Genomic DNA, 21,367 nt, shown 5'->3' with positions numbered 1-21,367 from the left:
CTTTCTCAGCTCTGTAAAGCCTGGAATTTTCAGAAAGGCTCAGGGCCCACAATTGGGGGGCAGGCTTTTGACAGTGCTCCATCATGCTCTTCGGTGCTTGGCAAACTGGGCCACCTTCCTTTAGGCTCCTAAGCGGGAGCGGAGCTCTCTAGAGAACCTGATTAAACGGAAGCCCAAGCAGGTCTATCTCATTCTCCACCATACTGCCTTTTCCGCTCTGTCTGCGGAAGGGGTTTAGATGCCTCATGTTACAAAGACCTGAGGAGGTGTAGCTGGGAGCGTCTGTCCTGTGGTATGTGGCTGTTAAGTCAGATTTCCCCTGCTGGGAGGATGCAGATTTTGTTTAGCAGCTGCCGGGATAGAAACTTGATGATCAGGCTCAGTGTAGGGGTCAGGTCCTCACTTCAGAGAGCAGAAGGAAACCAACCTGCTGTCCCACCAAATAGCTCCATTCATAGTCTCTGCTCTAAATGCTCCAGCCCCACAGATCGCAGCATGCTGCCACTTGCAGTGCAGTGACTGGTTGCAGGCTGGGATCTCCCTGCTGCCAAGTCAGCTGACTCTGACAGCTGCAGCCTGGGCTATTTAAAGCATCCCTCATTTTCACATGATTTCAAGGGTAATTGGAAGAAAACAGGCTTTGTTCGCTCACTTGGACTGTCCTTTATCTCACGGGCAATGGCACTCTCCAACCTGATTGTCTGGCTACCGGGACAGTCGCACCCGGAGGGAGGCATGTCTGGGCAAAACCAGAGCGTCCCCGACGCTGGACCTGGCCGAGAAGCTCTCTGGGGCCAAAATTTGCAGTTACTCCAGTGGTAACCTGCCGTGACTCAGTGGCGTCGCAGCTGTGTCAAACGGCACAAGTGGGAGGAGCGTGGAGGCCCAGTGTGGCTGAATTTACACCCATGTCTGTGAGAGCAGGCTCTGGCCCCTTGGACCTCCTGTAGGTGGCTGGCTATGCATGCTGGGGCAAGGTGTGCATGGGAGGGGCAGGGAATGAACGAACGTGGAGGATAGTCTGTAGTGTTCCTCCTGGGTCCAAGATGCTGTCTAGATAGGACAGGTCTGGTTTAATGATGGTGTTGATAGGATATTGGAGGGAGAGGAGGAAGTTGAGGCATAACCATGGGCAAAGTGAAGAGATGGGGGAGTCTGCGGTGGGGATACTGTCCGGGAGAGGGGTCTCTTGCCAGTGGTAGTGAGACCAGTGGCAGGGCTGAAGAGGGAGCAGGTGTGAGGTGAGGAGCCCAGTGAAATAGGGGAAGGTCCCCATGAGCCAGGTCCTGCTGTGACCTGGAAGATGGTGCCTTGGTGTCATGGCTTTCTAGGAGGTGGGGCAGCCGTAGCCGTACTCTGGGGAGCAGGGTGCATGGAGAGAGAGCGTTGGATTGTGGGTCTGAAGGCAGCAGGGGCAGCTTGCCCTCTCTCTGATACGAGTACTGGCCGAAGTCACCGGCTCTGCAAAGCCAAGGAGCTCCATGGCTGTAACCCCTCCCAGAAGCACTGCACAGACAGCTGAACACCCATAAGGGGTGGTGATTAAGAGCGAGTGGGATCCTCTTCAAAAAGGAAACCTTCCCTTGCATGTGGAGGCCTTAAAACTGCTTCCAACCCCCCCCCCCCCACCTTTTTTTTTCCCATGCTCATATTACCAAATACTCCTGCTAACCAATTTCCCTAGGAGCTTGGACTCGGCCGTGCTCTGTGTAGCTCCCCTTGTTACGCCTGGTGATGAGGCTATCTCCAGCCTCGAGCTGGGCCTGAGCTGCAAAGCTCAGGGAAGTTTGCATCAGCAGTTCGCTAGCGTTCGGTCCTCTGGTCCCTGTCTGGTAGATGGTGACTAGAGCTTGGCTAGGGTCTGCGTTCTGTGGATAAAGGCATATTGAAGCCTGCCTCGCTGGGGAGTGAAGATGAATACATTAAAGGTGGTGTAGCATCCCATAGTATGGTAATTGTGTGATACTGAGGAGGTCAGCACTGGCCCCAGAGACAAGGCAGTTGGACTGCAGAGCTCTCTGAGGAGGTGCTAGACACCATGTCTGAGCCCTGAGAGTGCCTGGACCTGCATTCAGATTTCCAGAGGCTTAAAGCACACAAGAGTTCTGGGTTTGGTTCCCCTCTCAGCAGTCCGGTGGGTGTCAACTACATCTGTGACTGGTTTCTAGTGTCTCTCTGTACTCCTCTGTTATGCTGCTCTTGTGTAACGAGGGCTGGTGGCCTGTCTGTCTCCTGGAGCCCTCTGTGTACCCAGTGTGGTTTGCAATCTTTGCTTATGATTCATCGTCCTCTGCAGTAACAAAAACATCCCCTCCTGAGGATGACCCAGAAGAGCAATGGGAAGGGCACAGTGCATCTAGTCTGGAATGTGAATGCTGATCATTTTCTGAATAGCTCTAGTGAACTGTTTACCTTGGTATCAGAGTGAGTTTGAGGCAGCATTACCCACCCCCACAGCAGGAGAGGGAGGACAGTCCAGTGGTTAGACACTTGTCCAAGACTTGGGAGATGGGGGTTCAATTCCCTGCTCTACCACAGAACTTGAGCAAGTCACTTAGTCTCTTTGTGCCTCAGTTTCCCCCTGTGCAGCGCGGGATACCAACCTACTTAACAGGTGCTGTGAGTATCAATGCATTAAAGATACTACAGTGAGGGGAGGCAGGTAAGTACCTCAGACTGCATGGGGGCGAGATCTGGAATAGTTTCCTGGAGGAGGCGGTGATGTGCCACTGAAGGCCGAAGCGCATGGAGGGAGCAGCGTAAAGCAGCTTGGGACTGAGCTAACTGCGGGACTGACTTGGTGGCTCCTTCATGGGGGGTGAGACCCTGCTGGGCGAGGCCCAAGGGCGAAAGCTGAGGGATGGCCAAGGGTGGCCTTTTGGAAAACGCTTGTGGCTGTGGCTGGAAATGTCCCTCCCTCTTTTCTAATGCCTAGCCCAGCATTTCTAAAACCAACGTGGAGCTCTTCTTCTTCCCTTCCCGTTTCACACCTGGCTATCACTGGATACTTCTGCGTGGGGGAAGAGAGGCCCAGGGTGTGAGTGGGGAGTGGATTTGCAGATCGGATTTTGATTAGGCCACCCATGGAATAATGCCAGTTCGAAGTGCACAGAGCCGGCCCAGTGGTGAAACACACTAATCACTTACAGCTGAAGACTTTGGTTCAAAACTTTACCCTTGTTCCCTAATGGTCCAACTGCAAAAGCACCTGGCTAGTGCCAGTTGCTAGGCAGAGGCCTGGGTTTGGAATAGGAGGGGTGCGGTGTGTTGGGACTGACCTACGTAGAAGCAGCCCTTCAAATAAGCATGTCTTGCTGTTCCCTCCTTAGTATGCTGCATACACTGCCAGGAAACTCCCATTCCTGTGCCTGAAAGGAGCTTCATTCCACTCTGATTTGGTGCAACACTCTCGGCATAAAAACACCCTGGCCCATTCGCTTTTCCGGCCTCAGTCACACACTGAGTTTGGATTAGGGGAGAAATGGGAAACGAAAGAAGCATGCGGAAACCTGGAAAGGGCTCGTAGTTACACCATCCTGTGAAATTACATCCACCCAATGCAGCCTGGGTTCTGGCTTTTTTCACCTCTGTTCGTTCGCCATCTGGGTGTCTGACACCAAGAACAGGTGGATTATTACTTGTAAGGGCGGGAACTGTTTCTGTTGCCCAGCCGTGGCTGGTGTGCACATTCCTTGTCTAGGCTGGGAAACACTCGCTGTGTAAGAATGTGTGGACGGCACTGTAATTCAGAGAGCCTGTGTTTGCCTATGTGACCGCTCCCACTATGGCAAACTAAGAGCTGGATTTTGCCATTGTCAGACTCTGTCACTGATACCGGACTCCCATTAGCTTGAGGCTTGGTGCGTGGGCTCTCTGCCCTGTACTAGCCGCCCGTATCTCTGAGAGGCTCCCGCCTGGGCTCCAAAGTAAACTTCCCACGGTGCCATGCACCCGCCCGGCTTCCAAAAGTCCTGTTTTTGGCGAAATGCACCACCAGAGACTGTCTGTAGAGCGGCGAGGATGCGCTTGTCAGGAGCTGTCAAACAGCTGGTGGGTGGTCCTGGTGATGTAATGGGTGGGGTGTCGGGGGCAGGTATCTGAGCTCTCTAGTCATCCATATTCTGGCAGGATGATACACTTGTGTCTTGCTTCAGCTTACGAGAGGGACCAGAAATTGGGTAAAATCTGTGACTAGCTGAGATACCGACTTCTGAAAATGCCTTAATCAGGATGCCATGCCTCCCAAATACCCCGTTTCCCACCCCTGCCCAGAACTTGATTCTGGTCTCCATAACATCTGCCACCCCGTTGTATGTGAAAAGCAGCTTAGTCTCCCGAGGCAAGGAAGTTTGGGGTCAGCATCCCAACTTCTGAATGGTTGGCCAAACTGCCTTGTCCAACTGGTTCTTCACCAAAGGGGCATTCACTGTGAGGATATTTAAACGTTAGCCTCATCGGGGGGATGGCATGAGAAATGGATAAAGAAACAACATGAAGAGAGTGCCTGGACTCTCACAGCTGCGATCTGCTGCCCGACAGGAGAGCACGGCTGCTTCGGAAGCATTGGGGCTTGCTACAGAAAGTACCGGTGCAAAGCTTTGCCTACACACACCCGGAGATAAGACCCTCACAGCTAGCACGGAATTCTCCATGCACACACTAGAGAATGGCCTGGATGCGACTCTTCAATCTGACTGTCTTCCACCTCAGACAGCAGCTGATCAGGTGCAGTGCTGGGAGTGTCTAGGCAAACTTTTTAAATTGTCGCCAACCTCAAAGGAAGAACAAATTCTGCAGGAGGTGTTGTCGGTCCCCGAAAGCAAGCGGTCAGCAGGTGGGTGCCCCATATGCTGGCTAGATGGTTGCCCCCTTCTCTGATTAGTAAGGATTTTCTCTCTGGATTAAGAAGAGTGCACCGCTTTAAGATCTATGGTGGTCAAATAATGTGGGTCCCCAGGGGAGGGGAGGGTCATGGGACTAGTTTGCACCAGTGCGTGTATCAGAACAGATGTGGCTTGTGCAGGGTTGCCAACCCTGCACGTTCAAAAATCGTGAGGTTTTAAAAAGGTCCTCTCTGGCCTTTTGATTTGAGTCCTTGGGGTGTGCGGGTCTTATTTGCAGCTTTTCTCAGCAAGCATGAGAGCTACAAACTACTTTTTAAATGAAAACCGCTTTTTGTGCCTTTGCTTGACTCCAAGATCTGGGGCTTTAAGAACAACACCAGATATCATGAGACTCGTGGTGATAAAATTACCAGAGTTAACCACGCTGTTTTTGTTTAAATCCCAGGGCACAGGGGTAGGATGGAAGCCCTTTTTAACCTTAGCACTAGTAGGAAAACAAAGGGCATTCACTGCTCATCTTTTATGGGTTGTGACAGGAGCTTGAAATGAAGAAATAGGGGCACTTGGGCAGTGATCTCTGACAAATTTCCAAAGGAATAAGTTGGGTTTCCTGGGTAGTGAAACCACTTCAGATCCAGGAGCTGGGAATACTCAGTTCTGATCTGATCAAGAAACTCCTTTTAATATCAATTCAAGGAATGGTCTTATTTCCATTCACCAAAGCCCTAATGAGTGGTCTGTCATTAATTAGTAAAGAATGAGTGACTGCTGGAGAGCGAGACTCTCTCTCTCTCTCCCAGGAACTTGAAGGAAATGAGACTTCAAAATGCCCTCTTAAATCTTAGTCTTTCTGTCATCAACATTTCTCAAACTTTTTTTTAACCCAAATAATAGATTTTTTTTTTTTTACATGCCCTGATTTGCAACAGAACATCTAGCTGCAAATAACCAGTTGGATATCCGTTCTTTGGGGGTTTCCCCGATAGAAGAGGCCAAAATAGGGGATGTCATTTTGAGAGGTTTATTGTTCCTAATAGCGGTTTCCACCCCGCAACCACCTTGCAAAAACATGCAATTCTCACTGTGTGTTCCAAACCTGAAACCACCCACCCCTCTCCAGAACCCCTCCAGGCCATCCCTTCCTTGTCTGAATTGTTTCCAGCTTTTCTCTCCTGGGGGTAAGTGCATAACCTGGTGGCGTACTGGCATCATAGTGGAGCCAAAGGGCCTAACTCTGAGGAGGAGCTGGGTCCAGAAGTAGACTCTCTACTCCCCAGCATGTCCCATCTTGGGGAGTGGTTTGGCTGTGAATGCGTGGAGCCGAACCTCCCCATGTAGCTTCCCGCTCCAGTTGGAATGCTGCCAGAAGAGCATCTCATCAGGGGGTCAGACTATAGACAATCCTAATGGTCCCTTCTGGCCTTAAAGTCTCTGAGTCTATCCCCAAACTGTGAACCCTAGCCTGATCCAGCACGAGTACTACTTCCCTGTCCCATTCATAATGAGGAACGAGAGCATGTCCCCAAGGAGAGAAGCCACTCATGTGGCGTGGGTTCTTAACATCTTCTTATCCTTGCCGCAGAAGTTTGTCAAACACTTTGGAGAGAAGAAAGTCCGTCTGAGACTGACCTAGGCTAGCCTGACACAAGCCTCTGGGGAGCAGCCCTGAAGCCCCACAGTGGCTGTCCTGTGTCCATGACGAAAGAAAGGACTTCTGGCAAAACATCAGCAGAGTGAGGAACCTCCGTGCAGCCCCTTGCACCTAGATAAGTGCTGCACTGGGTAGTCGTGATCTCTGCAGACTTGATTATCCCCTTCCATCCTTTAGGATCAAGGTTCATCTTCATTTCCTCTGTACTACTGGCAATGCTCCTCATGGGTGTAAACAAGGAGTTTGCAACCAAGATGAGGTTGGTCCTATTTCCCAATCCTTATCTTGCTAGCTCAATTGGCAGCTGTTTGCATGAAGGTCACTCTGGAAGAGCTGTAACCGGAGCTGAAGTGGAAGAGCCTTTGGCCACCTTTTTAAGCAGCATGCTCTGCAGTGTGTTCGTGTGTGTGGTCTGGTTTAGCACTCTCCGGACATTGCTGGTTTCCTTGAAGATAGGATGCTGCATTCTTTTCCTCCTGCTATCTGCAAATCTCTGGGATAGATCAAATAGTTTCTGAAATTGTTGGAGGCCACTGTTAAGTTTCCCTCTCTCCAGGGCAAAGTTGAAGGAGAGGAATTCAAAACAAAGGTCCCACCTGCCAAACAAAACTGCTGCAAATCACGCTGAAAAACCTTCCCTTTGGTGGAAGTCCCTGCTAACACCAGAAGCTCTGGAATCCGCTTGCACTCCAGGATCAGTTTCTATAGCTGGGGCAGGACTGATCGGTGGGCGGTCTCTGCGTATGGAGTGAAGTGGACTGTGTAGTTCTGAACTCATGGAAAAAATCCACTGCTGGATGCAGAATTCCAGGCTCGCTGCAATTAGATGGAAAAGGCCTGTTCACTCCACATGCACATGGGCAGTGCTGGGCTGTTTCCTACCACAGAGTCTCAAGTGCTTTATCTAGAGACGAGACTAGAATTAAATTACTCAAGCAATAAGACTTCCTTCTGGTTCTTCAGAATTCCAATGCCATGAAATCATTCACTGTCCATAGGCTACATAACTGCCCAGGAATGATCCTTTGTACAAGATGGACCCTGTAGTATGTTGATGGAGGTTTCAAAGTGTGAAAACTCTTTCTAAAAGATGCCATGAATTAGCCTTTTCAACATTTTGCAGTCCTGTCCTGCCAACTTATAAATCGGTTAGAACCATATTCGACTTGCATTTAATCCGCACAGGTGTACAGTAAAGGACGTGTCAAGCTATCTCATGCCTTTCCAACCACCGATAGGTTAACTAAGCTCTCAGTATCTAGCAATTACTGTCCTGGCTTCCAGGGAATCGTCAGCCAGTGAGTTGTTTCGATGTGAGGGTGTATCTTATTGGTGGAACTCAGTATTCCATGCTGTGTCATGTGGGTGGCATTCTGAAATAGGTCGGAACGTTGCTCCTCAACTTGCTCGTGCAGTTTTAAATTCAATTCTGATCTCACTTGTTATCCCAGCCATTCTCTGAACCTAAAGCTAGCACTCCAAATCCAAGTACCCAACGTTGCACCAGGCTGTTTTTCTCCCCCACAACTTTATTCCCCCTCCATGTGAATTGAGCAGGCTACGCAAAGAGAGCCCATCCATCATGCCATCCAACTGGAGTCTTGTGTCCACGTGAAGAATGACATCTGGCAACATCTAGGGTGTGCAAAACTAAGAGAGACTGTCACTGGGAGAGAAGTGACCTGTTCTGAAGCTCTGCTAAATCTGTCTCTTAACCACACACTCTTCTCTAACTGTTAGACTAGAAAATAAAGAGGGGAGCTGCCTATGACCCCATCAGTTGGCTTATTTAATGCTAACTTGTGGCCTATGAAGGCTCCAATTGTGAGTCTAAAGCCAGCAGTTTGAGAAACTCACTGAGTAGAACTGGCTGGAAAATATAAACTGATTTTTGCAGGAAACTTTGAAAAATGTTAATTTCCTATGAACTAAGGGGTCTCTGGAAAATCTTTGAGTAGTTTTAGTGTTGGAAGCAACTTTGTTTAACCCGCTCCTTACATTCCAGGAGGGGGAGGATTACTCGAGTGATTGGTTTTTAATCCATACTCCTGGGTTTGCAGGCATTCTAGGGCACCTCCTCCTGCTTCCTGATGTTCTGGTCCAGTCCATCTTGCCTGCTGTCTTCCCTCTAGAGAAGAGAACCTGCTACTACCGCCATCTTTTGCTTCACTCCGCTAGGAGGGAAGCAAGGGGCACAGAGTTGACAGCCACCTGTGCTCCGCCTGCTCCATGAGGAGCAAGTCAAATGAGTTTTTCTGGTCCAGGTGGAGCAGATCAGAGAGAGGAGCTGGAATGCAGAGCACTTGTTTACCCCGACCCCATGCCAACAATGCCTCAAAGGAGCCCAAGCTTCTAACTTTGAAATCAGCCCAAAGGAGAATGAAGTAGAAGTGTTCTGGCTTTTCTTCAGCGTGGGTATGGGGATCACATTAAAAGGCTTAGTGCAGTGACTGCTGGAGAACGAGGCATGCATTCTCATCCTAAATAAGGGAAACTCTTGATCTCTCTAGTCATGTGGATGACCGTCTTCCCACCTGGTCAGGCATGCGACTGGGAACGGTGCCGGGCTCTGCTAGCAAGGGCTTCAACCAGTGGGAACCGAGTAGAGCTGGGGATTCGGGGTGGGGAAGGGTGTAACTTGCGTAGTGTGAGCTTGTGCTCAACGGACTCTCCCGCTCTCTAGCATCAGGGCTGCCCTTTGAGTCTCAAAACTCACTAGCCTGTAACTTGATAGCTGGGCTTTAATGGTGACCATGGCAAGCCTAGCATGCGGTGCAGTAGGTGGCTCCTAGCTGCCCCAGAGCCCTGGTTGACCCCTACCATACCTGTTGGGCCCCTGCAGAATGCCGCGGAAGTGATCCTGAAAGGGACCCTATGGCCTTTAAATCACCCTGCTTTACCTGCTAGAAGTACAAGTGAGGTTAGAGTTACTCGTCTTTCCATTCTGTCGACTTCTACACAGGACCGGACCCCTCAAATGTGGGATGCTGTGTGACCGATGTTACTTATGCCGGCAGGCTGAGATGGGGGTGGGTTTCCTTCCTCCAATGGATATAGACTTTGTGATTCTGCATTTCTGATTTTAAACAGCTCTCAAACCAAGGGAACAGCGAAACTATGGAGTGTCAGTAACTTTGAGGTTATAAAACCAGTGGCCTCCCTCAGCAAGGGACCGGTGAAAGGAGGTGTCTGTCTGGACACGCTTGATAACACTTGGTGTAGTTTGTTCTTTTTTTTTTTTTTTTTGTGGCTCCCCTCCCCCCCCACCCTTTATTCCTCCCCTCTTTATAGTAGGTCAGTCCCCCTGTTTGTGTGGGTCCCTCACACAACAGGAGGGAATTATCTATTTCTTTCAACTGAATTTTTTTTTAAAACCACAGCAGCTGGCTAAGAAGCAAGGGAAGGGTCAGACGCCCCGCTAAAGTCACTTATATTGACTAAATGCCACGTAGACTTTGGCTTTTCAGTGCAAGAGGGGGCTGTGTGAAGCGCTCAGGAGACGTGGGGAGTCTGAAACACAAAGCAGACGCTGCCTCAATCCCTCTAGCCATGTGTTTTGACAGGGAGTCAGTGCTGAAGCCTGGGAGTTGCATCACTATATTTCTCATGGCGAGTTTATCCATGAACTAGATTCTGGGTAATGTGCGTCGAGGCTTAAATATATATATTTTTCAGGGTAGTTATTTTGATGGGGAGGGAAACGCAACGTGGGAGGTCCCAAAACACTCTTGATCTCCTCTTTAGAGGAGTGGGGTGTCCTTATCAGACTCTTTAATTCATAAAGAGCCCCAGAGATGTTGATCTCCCTGCCCTCCCCTTCGTTCAGTGAGGAGACATGAAGAGGTGGCGTGTGAGTCTTCTGGTTTTGGGGAGGCTCCCATGCGAGCGTTGAAAGCTCCCTAGGAGTGTGGGGGGGGCACTGGTGCCTGGACCATGGCCCTGCCCCTGCTTGGCCTCTTCCACTGAGGTCCCACCCCGCACCCACTGCTTGCTCCTCTCTGCCACCTTCCCGGTACAGGGTGGGGCAGGGGGCCATCGAGAGGAGCGAGTGGCCGGAGGGGGGGAGGCCCTGGGGGAAAAGGTGGGGCGGGGCCACAGTTCGGGCACTAGTGGGGGGGGCCCCACTTTTATGGTGCTTTTCTATGGCGCTCCAAAGGTGGCGGTGGGCCCGTATGCCTCCGGAGAGGTGACCCGCATTTCCCTGCTGTAGGGCCAGCCTCTTGTGGGGAGGCTTAGCCTCCCCATGCCTCTTATACACAGCACCCCTAGAGAGATGAGATGCTGCAGCGACTCTAATCTCAAATCCAATTGTCTGGGTTCGTTGGAGAGCCCTGAGATGGCAATGCTGTTTGCCGCTGAACACTTCCTCTCCTTGGGCCCTGTCCCACAACAGCAAGCCCCTTTGGGGAAGGGCCATGTACCGAGCTCACTGGATTTATGTGGACAGGTGAGTGGGATTGCATATGTCCAAGGGACACCTGTGGACAGTGCTATGAAGAGGCACCCATGTGGAGCCTTGCTTCCCCTCAAGGGCAGGGAGCCTGCAGCTGCCTAGGACTGACCCTGGGAGCCTGGCTACCCAAAGAACCTAAAATCTCTCCAGATCCAACTGACAGACCTGTCTGCAGCTCTCTGGCCTAAGCTTGCTGGTACTTCTTGCTTGCTGCCCCATCTCTGTGCCAGCCTCCCCATGGTGTCTGTTTTGAAAGTGCATGCAATGATCCTCCCTAGAGGACCCCCCCTGTGTGATCCGCTTCATTTAGTGCATGGCTGTGACATGCATGTCTTTCCTGAACACTGGCCAAGTGTCCACCTGCTCAAGTGCTGATCAGGCATTCCCGTTGTGGTGCTGAGAAAGCGAAGGGACCTTTGCCTGTAATTGCTCGCACTTGGTGTGTGTGGGAGAGATGAGACACTGGGACCAAGGGAGATCTGATGGAATGTTTCCTGGCTGTTTTGCAGCCTCTGCAGCCCAGAGAGCTTCCAGCTGGCTTGAAGGGTTGTGGAATTATCTCAGATGGCAGTGCAGAGAGGTTGCACCAGTCTTCCTTACCATTCATGTCCTGACCGTTTGCTGCAGGGCGGTGGGAAGGAACAGGCCTTGCATTGCTTGGCGTTTCGGCCGCCAATTGCTTTTTGTTCTGGTTAACTCAGTTGATTTGGGGTGAGAGGGGGGTGCATTCTCTCGGAAGCCTGGGTTGTGCCTGGAAAAGCAAGAGCCCTGCTGGACAGGTGTGGTGGTGCAGTGCTCCAGCGGGAGCTCTTGGCCGTTTGGCTGCCGTGGAAGAGCAGGCTCTGTTATACCACACCCCTTCCCTGCTCTTCTGCAGCCTGTCTCTTCCCTACCCTCCATGGAGGCTAGTTCCATTCTTGGTGCCAACCGCAGAAGGTCTATGTTCAGACTGCATGCTCCATGGGAAAGTTCCTTCAATGTACCGCTAAGCACATACGCAGGGCTGCTTCTGCAAGTGGTTAAAAGTATCTGTGAGCCCTGCTCAAAGCCCACCGAGCTGGAAGGCATGCAAGCCATTTTCCTCCGTGTTTCTTTCTTCACTTAAAGAAACTTAGGAAGTTGATTTGGGGGGAGGAGGGGTGAAACCCTACAAGACTAACTCTGTGACATCTCCCCAGCTATACTGTTAGGTCTTTCCTCACTTGAGGGCTGAAGAGTGTCTGCAGAACTCTGTGGATACCATACCACCACCATTCTTCCTCCATAACCACAGTCCTGTATTACACTCACTCACCCTACAGGATGTGCAATACGGGCATGCTAGCATTGTCGGAACAATCTTAACGTCTGGAATTTCCTGCCTCTGGGATCTGAGGCATTTTTGGTCTTTTTTTTCTTTGGCATTTAACGTTAATAAGTGTGTAACCTACAATTAGCCCCAGTGTAGGGCGTTGTATACTGCATGGAGGGTGGGATTTTAGTAGTGCTGGGCATTGGCCTAACTCTGCTCCCACTAAAGACCATAGCAACTCAGAGGCGGCTATGTCCAAGTGTTGTGGAGATGGGAGGGAAACTGAGGCACCGAAGGAGGAAAGTCACTTGCCCAAGGTTGCACAAAGAGGCAGTGTCAGAGCCAGGAATAGAACAGTTCTCAGGTGGTCTCTGTTCAATGGACAATGGTCCCTTCATGTCTCGGCATTCAAGCAAGAGTCCAAAGGGGACCTTCTCTGCTGTTCTGCAATGTGTATAGAGAGACCCTGCTTCCCAGGCTGTGCAGACATAATCACTGGGAACAAGCAGCCACGCCCGTTGGCAGAGTCTGTATTGTCCCGTCTCTGGCATGGGAGTGGTACGGGCAGGCTTGCTGACTGCACTCAGTAGCATCCCTCGGTAGATCAGCCTTCTCCCATGTGGCGGGGACATGTGTTCAGGGGCTCCGTCTTGGATGCAGTATGGAGGGAAAAGTCACGCTCCAGAGATGCGGCTCTGCTCATCCATCCTGAACCTTCTGACGGCCCGGCTGGTGGATGGGTGAAGCAGAACAGGCTGCAGGAGAGACCATGCCCTCATGTGTGCTCTCAGCTCTCTTTGTACGCCCCGCTAGAGTGAGTGTGTGTAGCATCATCCATCCTGAGGGGTTAAATCTGGGGGACTCTGCCCTCCCCATGAGAAACAGCCTGGCCCCATCCCCATCCTGACTGGTGCCACCCTCCCCATCTCTCCCTTGCCGTCAGTTGCACATTAAGGGGCGGATGGTGGTCATGGGGCAAAGGGCCAGCTGTGTGTCAGTGACGAGATGGAAGGCAGCGTTGGGCGTGATAGGGCGGGAACTTCAGATTCTAACAAAAAGGAAAAATAAGATTGGGGGTAGAGGGGGTAGATAGACGGGGATTTCAGGACCTTCCTAGTGGTGGAGCTGGGATGGAGTGGTCCCCCCCCCTCAAAAACAATACCAAAGCCATTCTTAGTGTTATAAATCCCCCTTTCTGGTAGGTGTGCACAGTAATGTACAGACCTATCAGGCAAGGTCCCTGCCCCAAGGAGCTTACAACCGAGCAGCCCAAGCCTGCTCCCACTGCAACGTCTGGGTATGCCTAAAACGCATGTATGTCTTTGTGAGTAACCATGTGATCTTATTGTTCCCAAGAACGGCCATACTGGGTCAGACCAAAGGTAGCCCATCTAGCCCAGTATCCTGTCTTCTGATAGTGGCCAATGCCAGGAGCCCCAGAGGGAATGAACAGAACAGGTAATCATCGAGTGGTCCATCCCTTGTCGCTCATTCCCAGCATCTGGCAACCAGAGGCTAGGGACGCCATGCCTGCCCATCCTGGCTAATAGCCTCCGATGGACCTATCCTCCATGAACTTATCTAGGTCCTTTTTAAACCCTGTTATAGTCTTGGCCTTCACAACATCCTCTGGTAAGGCGTTCCACAGGTTGAGTGGAAAAAATACTTCCTTTTGTTTGTTTTAAACCTGCTGCCTATAAATTTCATTTGGTGACCCCTACTTCTTGTGTTATGAGAAGGAGCAAATAACACTTCCTTATTCACTTTTCTCCACACCAGTCATGGTTTTATAGACCTCTATCATATCCCCTGTAGTCATCTTTTTTCCAAGCTGAAAAGTCTCAGCGTTATTAATCTCTCCTTATATGGCAGCCATTCCATACCCCTTATCGTTTTTGTTGCCCTTTTCTGAACCTTTTTCCGAGTTAATATAGTTTTTTGAGATGGGGCAACCACGTCTGCATGCGATATTCAAGGTGTGGGCGTACCATGGATTTCTATAGAGGCAACACGATAGTTTCTGTCTTATCTATCCCAACATTCTGTTCGCTCTTTTGACTGCCGCTGCACCTTGAGTGTCATCCCATGGCAGCCTGTTCTGGTATCGCTCCCTGTTGCCTTGTGGAATGTGGACCGGGAGCTGTTCGGGGCAGGGACTGTCTTTCCTAGATAGGTGCTTTAGCATATATGTGAGCGCTTTGGGAAAACTGATAATAGCCAAAGTCCTCCTTGATTTCTGTGGCAGCATGACTGAGGCCTAAACTGAATGGCGGCTGGGACTTTTAAAGGAACCAAAAGGGAATTAAGCAGCTGAATCCCACTGAACTTCCTTCAGGTCCCTCTGAAATGCCCTGCTGGAAAGCAGTGACTGGCCCAGATGGCAGTATTGATGGGGCATGCAGAGTTTCTGGAAGAGCCAGACTTGCTTTACATGGAGAGCAGCTTGTGTACGTTTTGCTTTGCATCTTCCCTGGGGATCTGAGGAGCAGGCATGTTTTGAAATGATCGGGAGCAGGAGTATGTGGCAGGGGAGCAGGGATCCGTGGTGGCTGCTGAACTGAATTGCTGAGTTTGGAGCCGGCAGAGGATTATACAACACCCCTCAGCTGGGGGCTGTGACTAGTAATTTCAGAGCCTGTCTCAGGCGTCGGTTTTCCTTTTTAGGTCCCAGTTAAATACAGTGGCTGCGCTGAGTGCTGCCCTGGAGGTGGGGTAGGGAGGGCAACCTTTATCCTTGCTAATTACTGGGTCTGTGTATAAACACAGCCAAGCTCCATCCTTCAGTTTCATTATCAAAGCCATAATCACAGTGTCTGCGTTGCTGTCTCTCTATCAGAAGCTCTTATCGCAGAGGGCAAGAGGGGCAGGGCCCGGAAGATTTATAGTGGTGTGAATTGATGCCATGTGCAGCCATGGCAAAGCGGGCAACTGCTCCATGGGGAGTCCCAGAGCTGCAAGTGCTCCCTACACTAGGAGAGGGAGCAGGTGGGAGTCTGAGGGATGATCTTAGGTTGCAACACAAACAAGACTTGATGCAAGAAGAGTTTTCTCCTAGAAGAAGCCGTCGTGCAGTTGAGAATTGGTGCACATATGTCTGACTCACAGGTATTGTCCTGCTGTTAGGGACCTTGCTAGTATAACCCGCTGCTCAATGTGTTATGCCTCTGCTGGAGCCACACTGGATGCGAGGTTGGCTCTGTACCAGTCCCAGCTCCCAAACCTGACTGCAGAGGTTCATGCTTTTTAGCTCTGGAGGTCTCTGGTGTCAGCCAAGTTGGTGGCCAGCATGGACTACTTGGTATGCTCCAGAGAGGTTAAGGGAGTTCTTCGCAGAATCCCGAAGAGCTGGGAAGGGACTTCCCTGATCAAATACCCATTGTAACGAGTTTCAGAGTAACAGCCGTGTTAGTCTGTATTCGCAAAAAGAAAAGGAGTACTTGTGGCACCTTAGAGACGAACCAATTTATTTGAGCATGAGCTTTCGTGAGCTACAGAGCTCACGAAAGCTCATGCTCAAATAAATTGGTTCGTCTCTAAGGTGCCACAAGTACTCCTTTCCTATTGTAACAAATGTGCCTAGTACTTGCCAGCTATGGCCATGCTGCGTGTTCTCGTTTTTTTTGAAATGTCATGGCTACAGCAGGGATAGAATGTGGATCGTGGGGCCCTAACAGCAAACTGAGCCCAGGAAGAATCTTGAACTGCGATCGGTATCTGGCCTGTGATACGGTGGAGAAATCCTGGCTGGGTGGTGGGGGAGCATCAGTGATAGAGGCTGACTGGTTCGTGCCAATATAAGTTACCGAGTATTTGCCACCCTGTTAGAAAGTTCTCCTTTTGGTATGGAACAGCTTGTGTGTTAGACTGGAGCAGGGCAGGAGGGACACTTGGGGCCTTGCCCACACTAGAAAAATTTTGCTGGCATAGCTATGCTGGCAAACCTTCCTAGTGCACAAACCACTTTTATACCAGTGTAACAGAGTTTCTCCCAGCATAGTGATTCCCTGAGATGTGGGAACTCGCCAGTGCCCTGAGACCAAAGCTATGCTGGCAAAAGCATTCTTATGCCCGTATAATATCAGGGTTTATACCAGCATGAAAATCACAGCCCTAACCAACACAGCTATGCAAATAACAAGTTTAACTGTAGAGCAGACCTGAGTTTTGATGATATTGTCACCTGCTCCCAGGGGTATGTTATACTAAAATTCCCCCTGTGATTTCCACTATCTCTTGCCCCTAGTCCACCAGTGACTGTTCTCGCAGGAAACAATACTGTTGTTGAGTTCTCACCTGATGCTATATGACCAAATCAGGGTTTCTGGAGTCTCTGTAGGAGTCTTTCCTGCATCCCTCTCCTCTGCATCTTGGCCTCCGCTTCCAAAGACAGGTGCATGACTCTGGGCGCTGGCCAGCTCTGCCTCCTGGCAAAGGTCACTGGTATTGCTGGCACTAGGAATGGGGAGAATTGAGTGGCACAGTCTGCCCACATGCCCTTATTCACCACTCCATTCTGAGTTGCACGATTCGGGTTTGTTTGCAGATCGGACACTGCTGGAAATGTGACTCACCCGGCCCAGGGCTGTTTGATTCAGTAGGACATGCTGAGTGCCTCCACCCAGGGCAGGTCGCATGTGGCAGAAGCTGCCCTCCTTTCACCAGTGAGGGAGCTGGGTTGGGGTCCAGACTGGGAACATGCAGGTGAAAAGTGTTCTGGATCTCTGCCATGCCCCGATAAGAGGATAGAACCTCCCCGTCAGGCAGGGAAGACCTCCAGGGCAGCGCATGAGTGATAGGCTGCTGGCAGATGCACTGAAGCAGCTCCCATGGGCACTTGGTGGGATTCCTTCCATGACCAGGCTGGACTGTGAGGTGTGCTGGAAACTTCCCACATGGCCTCCGGTTGGCTAGCTTCTGGCACATTTGGAACGGGAGCGGGAGGAAACAGGCGGCACTGAAGTGACACGACAGGAGATGAAATTTGAGGTTACCCTGGCCACTCGGAAGACTGTTTTTAAGACATTTTTGCCATGCTGCGTGTTCTGGTTATTTTGAAATTCCCCAGTGATCAGTGCCCGGCATGAGCCTGTCATGTTGCACCCAAAAAGTAGCAAAAGCCCCATTTTTCTCTCATGCCTCTTCCTGTCCATCCCTCTAAGAGCTACAGAGTGGGGCATGTGGGCATGAGGAATGAATATGCCAAAGTGACCCCACTTGGCATAACCACTAATGCAAGAAAGGGCTGGCTGGTCAGGGCAGAATGAAACAATTCCTGCTTGTGTATCTGGCACAGTGACGTGTACAGTAGAAACACAGGCAGACACCGTAAAGAGCAGTTTATTGCAAACTGGGAGACTACATGGTCCTAGCCTAGGTGTAAGTGGGTTCTTCGGCATAGCTCTTCTAGGAGTATCGTGATCCAAACAAAAATTGAACTTAACGGGAGAGGAGGTTGTTTTAAATCTGGCAGGTATCTAGAGTAGGAGGAGAAATGAGCACAAGCTCAGTGGTTTGAGCATTGGCCTGCTAAACCCAGGGTTGTGAGTTCAATCCTTGAGGGGGCCATTTGGGATCTGGGGCAAAAATTGGGGATTGGTCCTGCTTTGAGCAGAGGGTTGGACTAGATGACCTCCTGAGGTCCCTTCCAACCCTGATATTCTATTCTATATTCTAAGTCAAAGAGCCTGCTAATGCAATGGAGTGTGCATGGATTAGTCAGTAACCCACCCGCTGCTCATCAGAGTAAGATGATTCCACTAACCTCCCCTTGCCCCCAAGCATGCAAACGGATGGCCAGTGATATGCTAACCATCGTGATAGGGATGCTTTTAGCTGGTAGATATTCCCCCACAGCTGCAGGAAGTGAGGCACTTCCTTGCTAATAGTCTGGGTCCCAGGCTTTCATGTGAAAGTGCAAACTGACTTGAGTCTCTCCAGCAGATGGGGGAGGGGTTTTGTAGCATGCGTGTCTGTGGGGTTTTTGATGTATTTTGAAGTCAGGTGATCTGTGTTAAACCTCTCTTCATTTTGACTTTCAGAGAAGACTGGGAAGGTGCTGGGGGAATTCTGCCAGTTTTATGAGGAACAGTATGGAGTCGCGCTCTTCAACAGCATCCGGTATGAAATTGAGGGCAACGGAGGGCCGCAGTCCCAGCTGCTCCACCGCAAGGTAAGGGAGAGGCGCCTCTGAGGATGGCCCTGTCCTGAGATCTCGGGCTCAGTTCTGCTCCAGATGCCGGCTTGGGTTGCTGCTCTGCAGTATTAAATTAAATTTGTCGCTCCCTGCGACATCTTCGTGCCCAGACCTGAATGCAGAAATGGGGATGGGCCACAAAACGGATCCAGATTCGGTGTTGAGGGAGATTTAGCTCTTGGGTGCGTGCCCAGATGTACTTGAAAGGTGGGCTCACGGGGATGGGAGGCAGATGCCTTGGGCCAGTCTGCTGCCCGGAGTGTCAGCGATGATGCATTTGTGCAGAGCTGTGAGAACAGGCCTTCCTGGAGGGATCTTCCAGTGTGAGATCCGGGAGAAAGCTGGAGGGGAAAATTCCACCTCTATAGTGGGGAAAAGGCCAAGTTCTTCCAGCAATTCAAGCCAAACAGGGGCTGTGGAATTGAACCCTTGTGCTTACGGGCAGCGTGTTAAAGGGGGGCACAGCAAGCAGGCAATCCCACTGGAGGTGGTTGAAGCTCTGGGGGAGCAGAACCTTCTAGCTTTAGAACTTCTGGGACTCCTGCTCCAGGCCAGGAGCTGGTACAGGCCCTTCACCCCGCAGCTTGGCTCTTGCCCAAGTTCCAGCGTTGGCTTTTCCTTCCCAAGTGAGTCAAGTGACTTAAATGCGGCTTTGTGCAATGTGAGTCATTTCCCCTGGCCACAGAGGGAGTGAATGGGCTCCCTGGAGAAAGGCAGGAGGTGCCGTGCACTGCAGCCCCACCTTGCCTTTCACTGGACTCCCTTGTGTGTCTATCTCCTAATGCCCATTGTAGCTCCACACTGCCAATATGGAGCAGCACAGACACCTTGCCTGAGGTGCCACAGACATTCGAGGGAGTGAGCTCTGGGAGGATAGGTATATCTGCGAGAGAATTTCCATCTGCATAGATGCCGGCGGTTTTGCGTCCAGAAGCGTGCTCCCTGCAACACGGGGCTAGGGACGAGCGCTTCAGAGGTTGGATCCTTACATGGATAACGAGAAAGTGACGTTACAGCTGCTGCTAACAAATTTGGGAAGGGATATTAAATCTCCTGTTTCAGGGCACAAGACAATCTCCCGAACTAGGGGGATTAGGAGACCTAATGCTGGGGAGACAGATTCTCCCATTTGACCCCGAAGTAGGCAGTAAACCTTCTTCTGAGTCATGTGCTACTGGCCAGTGTCAGACAGGTGCTGGACCAGACGGACATTGGGTCTGACTAAGTATGCAAATTCCTATATTCAGAGCATAGCCTGCCATCAGTTCCTTCCGGCCTCCCATCCCCCTCATGTAAAACCGTGCTCCTGCTTTTCCAGTTTCCAAATGCAAATGTAGCTAGTCAAAGCGCTGGAGATCGAAGCAAGAAGCATTGAACACCTTGCCCCTGCCTGTACTTACTAGCTTATTATTCTATAGGTCACACTGAAATGAGCCAACAGCTAAAGAGTTAACCCAGGCATGTACTAGAGCACAAAGTTAATTAGCATAGCTAATGTGCGGTGTGCAGTAGGCTAGGAGGACCTAGGTACAGTCTAAAATGAATGCATTATTGCAATTGGTAGTAGTCTGACTGGAGTCTGGGCCTTGCTCAGAGGCACTTCTGATCAACACACAGCTACTGATGCATGGATTGATTTGTACTGCGGTAGCACTGAGAGTCGTCAGTCATGGGCCCATTGTGCTAGGTGCTGTACAAACACAATAAAAAAACATCCCTGTTCCAAAGCACTTGCAGTCCAAGTAGATGAAGCCTAGACCCTGCAGAGACTGGGCAAACTGACCAGATGGTTTAATCTCAACCATCATGAGTTCCATCTCTCGTGCTAAGTTAGCAACAGGAAGGTTTCAGAAACTTCCGGAGTATAGACACCCTTGTGATGTTTGTTGCTGATGGGTATAGAGGGTAGGGTCACATCCTCCTCTTTGGGCTGCTGCCCGAGACCGAATCTTGGAGACCTTTAAGATTCAAGCTGAGTTTGCATTGTTTCCACTCTGGCTGATATTTTTCCAGGGTGGGGAGGAGCATTTGGGTTTCAATTCTCCACCAGTTCAGTGGAGCCACTCATCCTGTCTGCAGCTCAGACCTGTTCCCACTGAATGTGAACTTCAACCATAAACAACGAGCCAGAGACAGGAAATACCAGGCTGTGTGAGGTTGGAAGCCTTTGGTTAGAAGAGGGAAGGGAAATCACTCCTGGGCCTATAATTAGGCTGGGAAGGATTAGTTTTGATTTCAACTGATACTTAGAAATGAGTATCCATATTAGTCTGTCTGACTCTTTTTACTAGCAGGAAACAAACCAGACCCTCAGATATGATGTTTGGAAGTGGAGTTTCAGAAGCCAAATTGCACTGGATAATGCTATTTGAGGAGAGCATTTTGGTCGTGCTCACTTGGTAGATCTAATTATCAGCAAGCATGGCCACCGCTTGTCTATCTTTAACGTCCCCTCGGTAAATTTCACTTACCTGTCACCCATTTAGATTCGAATACTTCCAAGACTGACTGTAACAAACATGGGAGGGTGGCGGTGAAGAATGGGTATGGGGGAGGAGGGGGGAATTTCTACTCAGGATAAGATCACTCTAACAAGAATGGCTCTGTGTTGAAGAATCGTCTGGCTCCAGGAGAGCTGACTTCGCTCTAGCTCTGGCCCCAGATGGGTTAAGCTGTTTCTGTTAGAAACTTCTGCCCATTGCTCACATGACTGAGCACCGTCCCTCTGCCAGTGCATAGATGCCGCTGCTCAGGATGGTGCTGTACAAACACATGGGAGAGCCGTGGACTTCGCGGGGACCCCAAGAGAGCTTGGCCAGCAGCTTCCAAGTTCTAGCCTGAAATGAGATTAGGGTGTGATGGTCTGGACTCTGGGGCCAATTGTGCCACTCCACCTAAGTTGGGACTGCCAGGGAGAAGATGCTCAAAGCACAGG

At 50.6% G+C, this 21,367-nt stretch overlaps 1 protein-coding gene across 1 annotated transcript in view; it reads left to right on the top strand.

Moving 5' to 3' along the window:
* Nucleotides 1–21,367, top strand: part of NIBAN2 (niban apoptosis regulator 2) — a 99,233-nt gene that overhangs the window by 27,966 nt on the left and 49,900 nt on the right. Inside the window, exon 2 of the mRNA XM_073314571.1 lies at nucleotides 18,278–18,408. Coding sequence (XP_073170672.1) covers nucleotides 18,278–18,408 — 131 coding nt within the window. The remainder of the gene's footprint in view (nucleotides 1–18,277; nucleotides 18,409–21,367) is intronic.

This window comes from Lepidochelys kempii, chromosome 16, assembly GCF_965140265.1.
Source record: "Lepidochelys kempii isolate rLepKem1 chromosome 16, rLepKem1.hap2, whole genome shotgun sequence".
Taxonomy (NCBI): Eukaryota; Metazoa; Chordata; order Testudines; family Cheloniidae; genus Lepidochelys; species Lepidochelys kempii.
The sequence above is the reverse complement of the archived record's forward strand: the minus strand, read 5'-3'. Positions and strand labels throughout refer to the sequence as shown.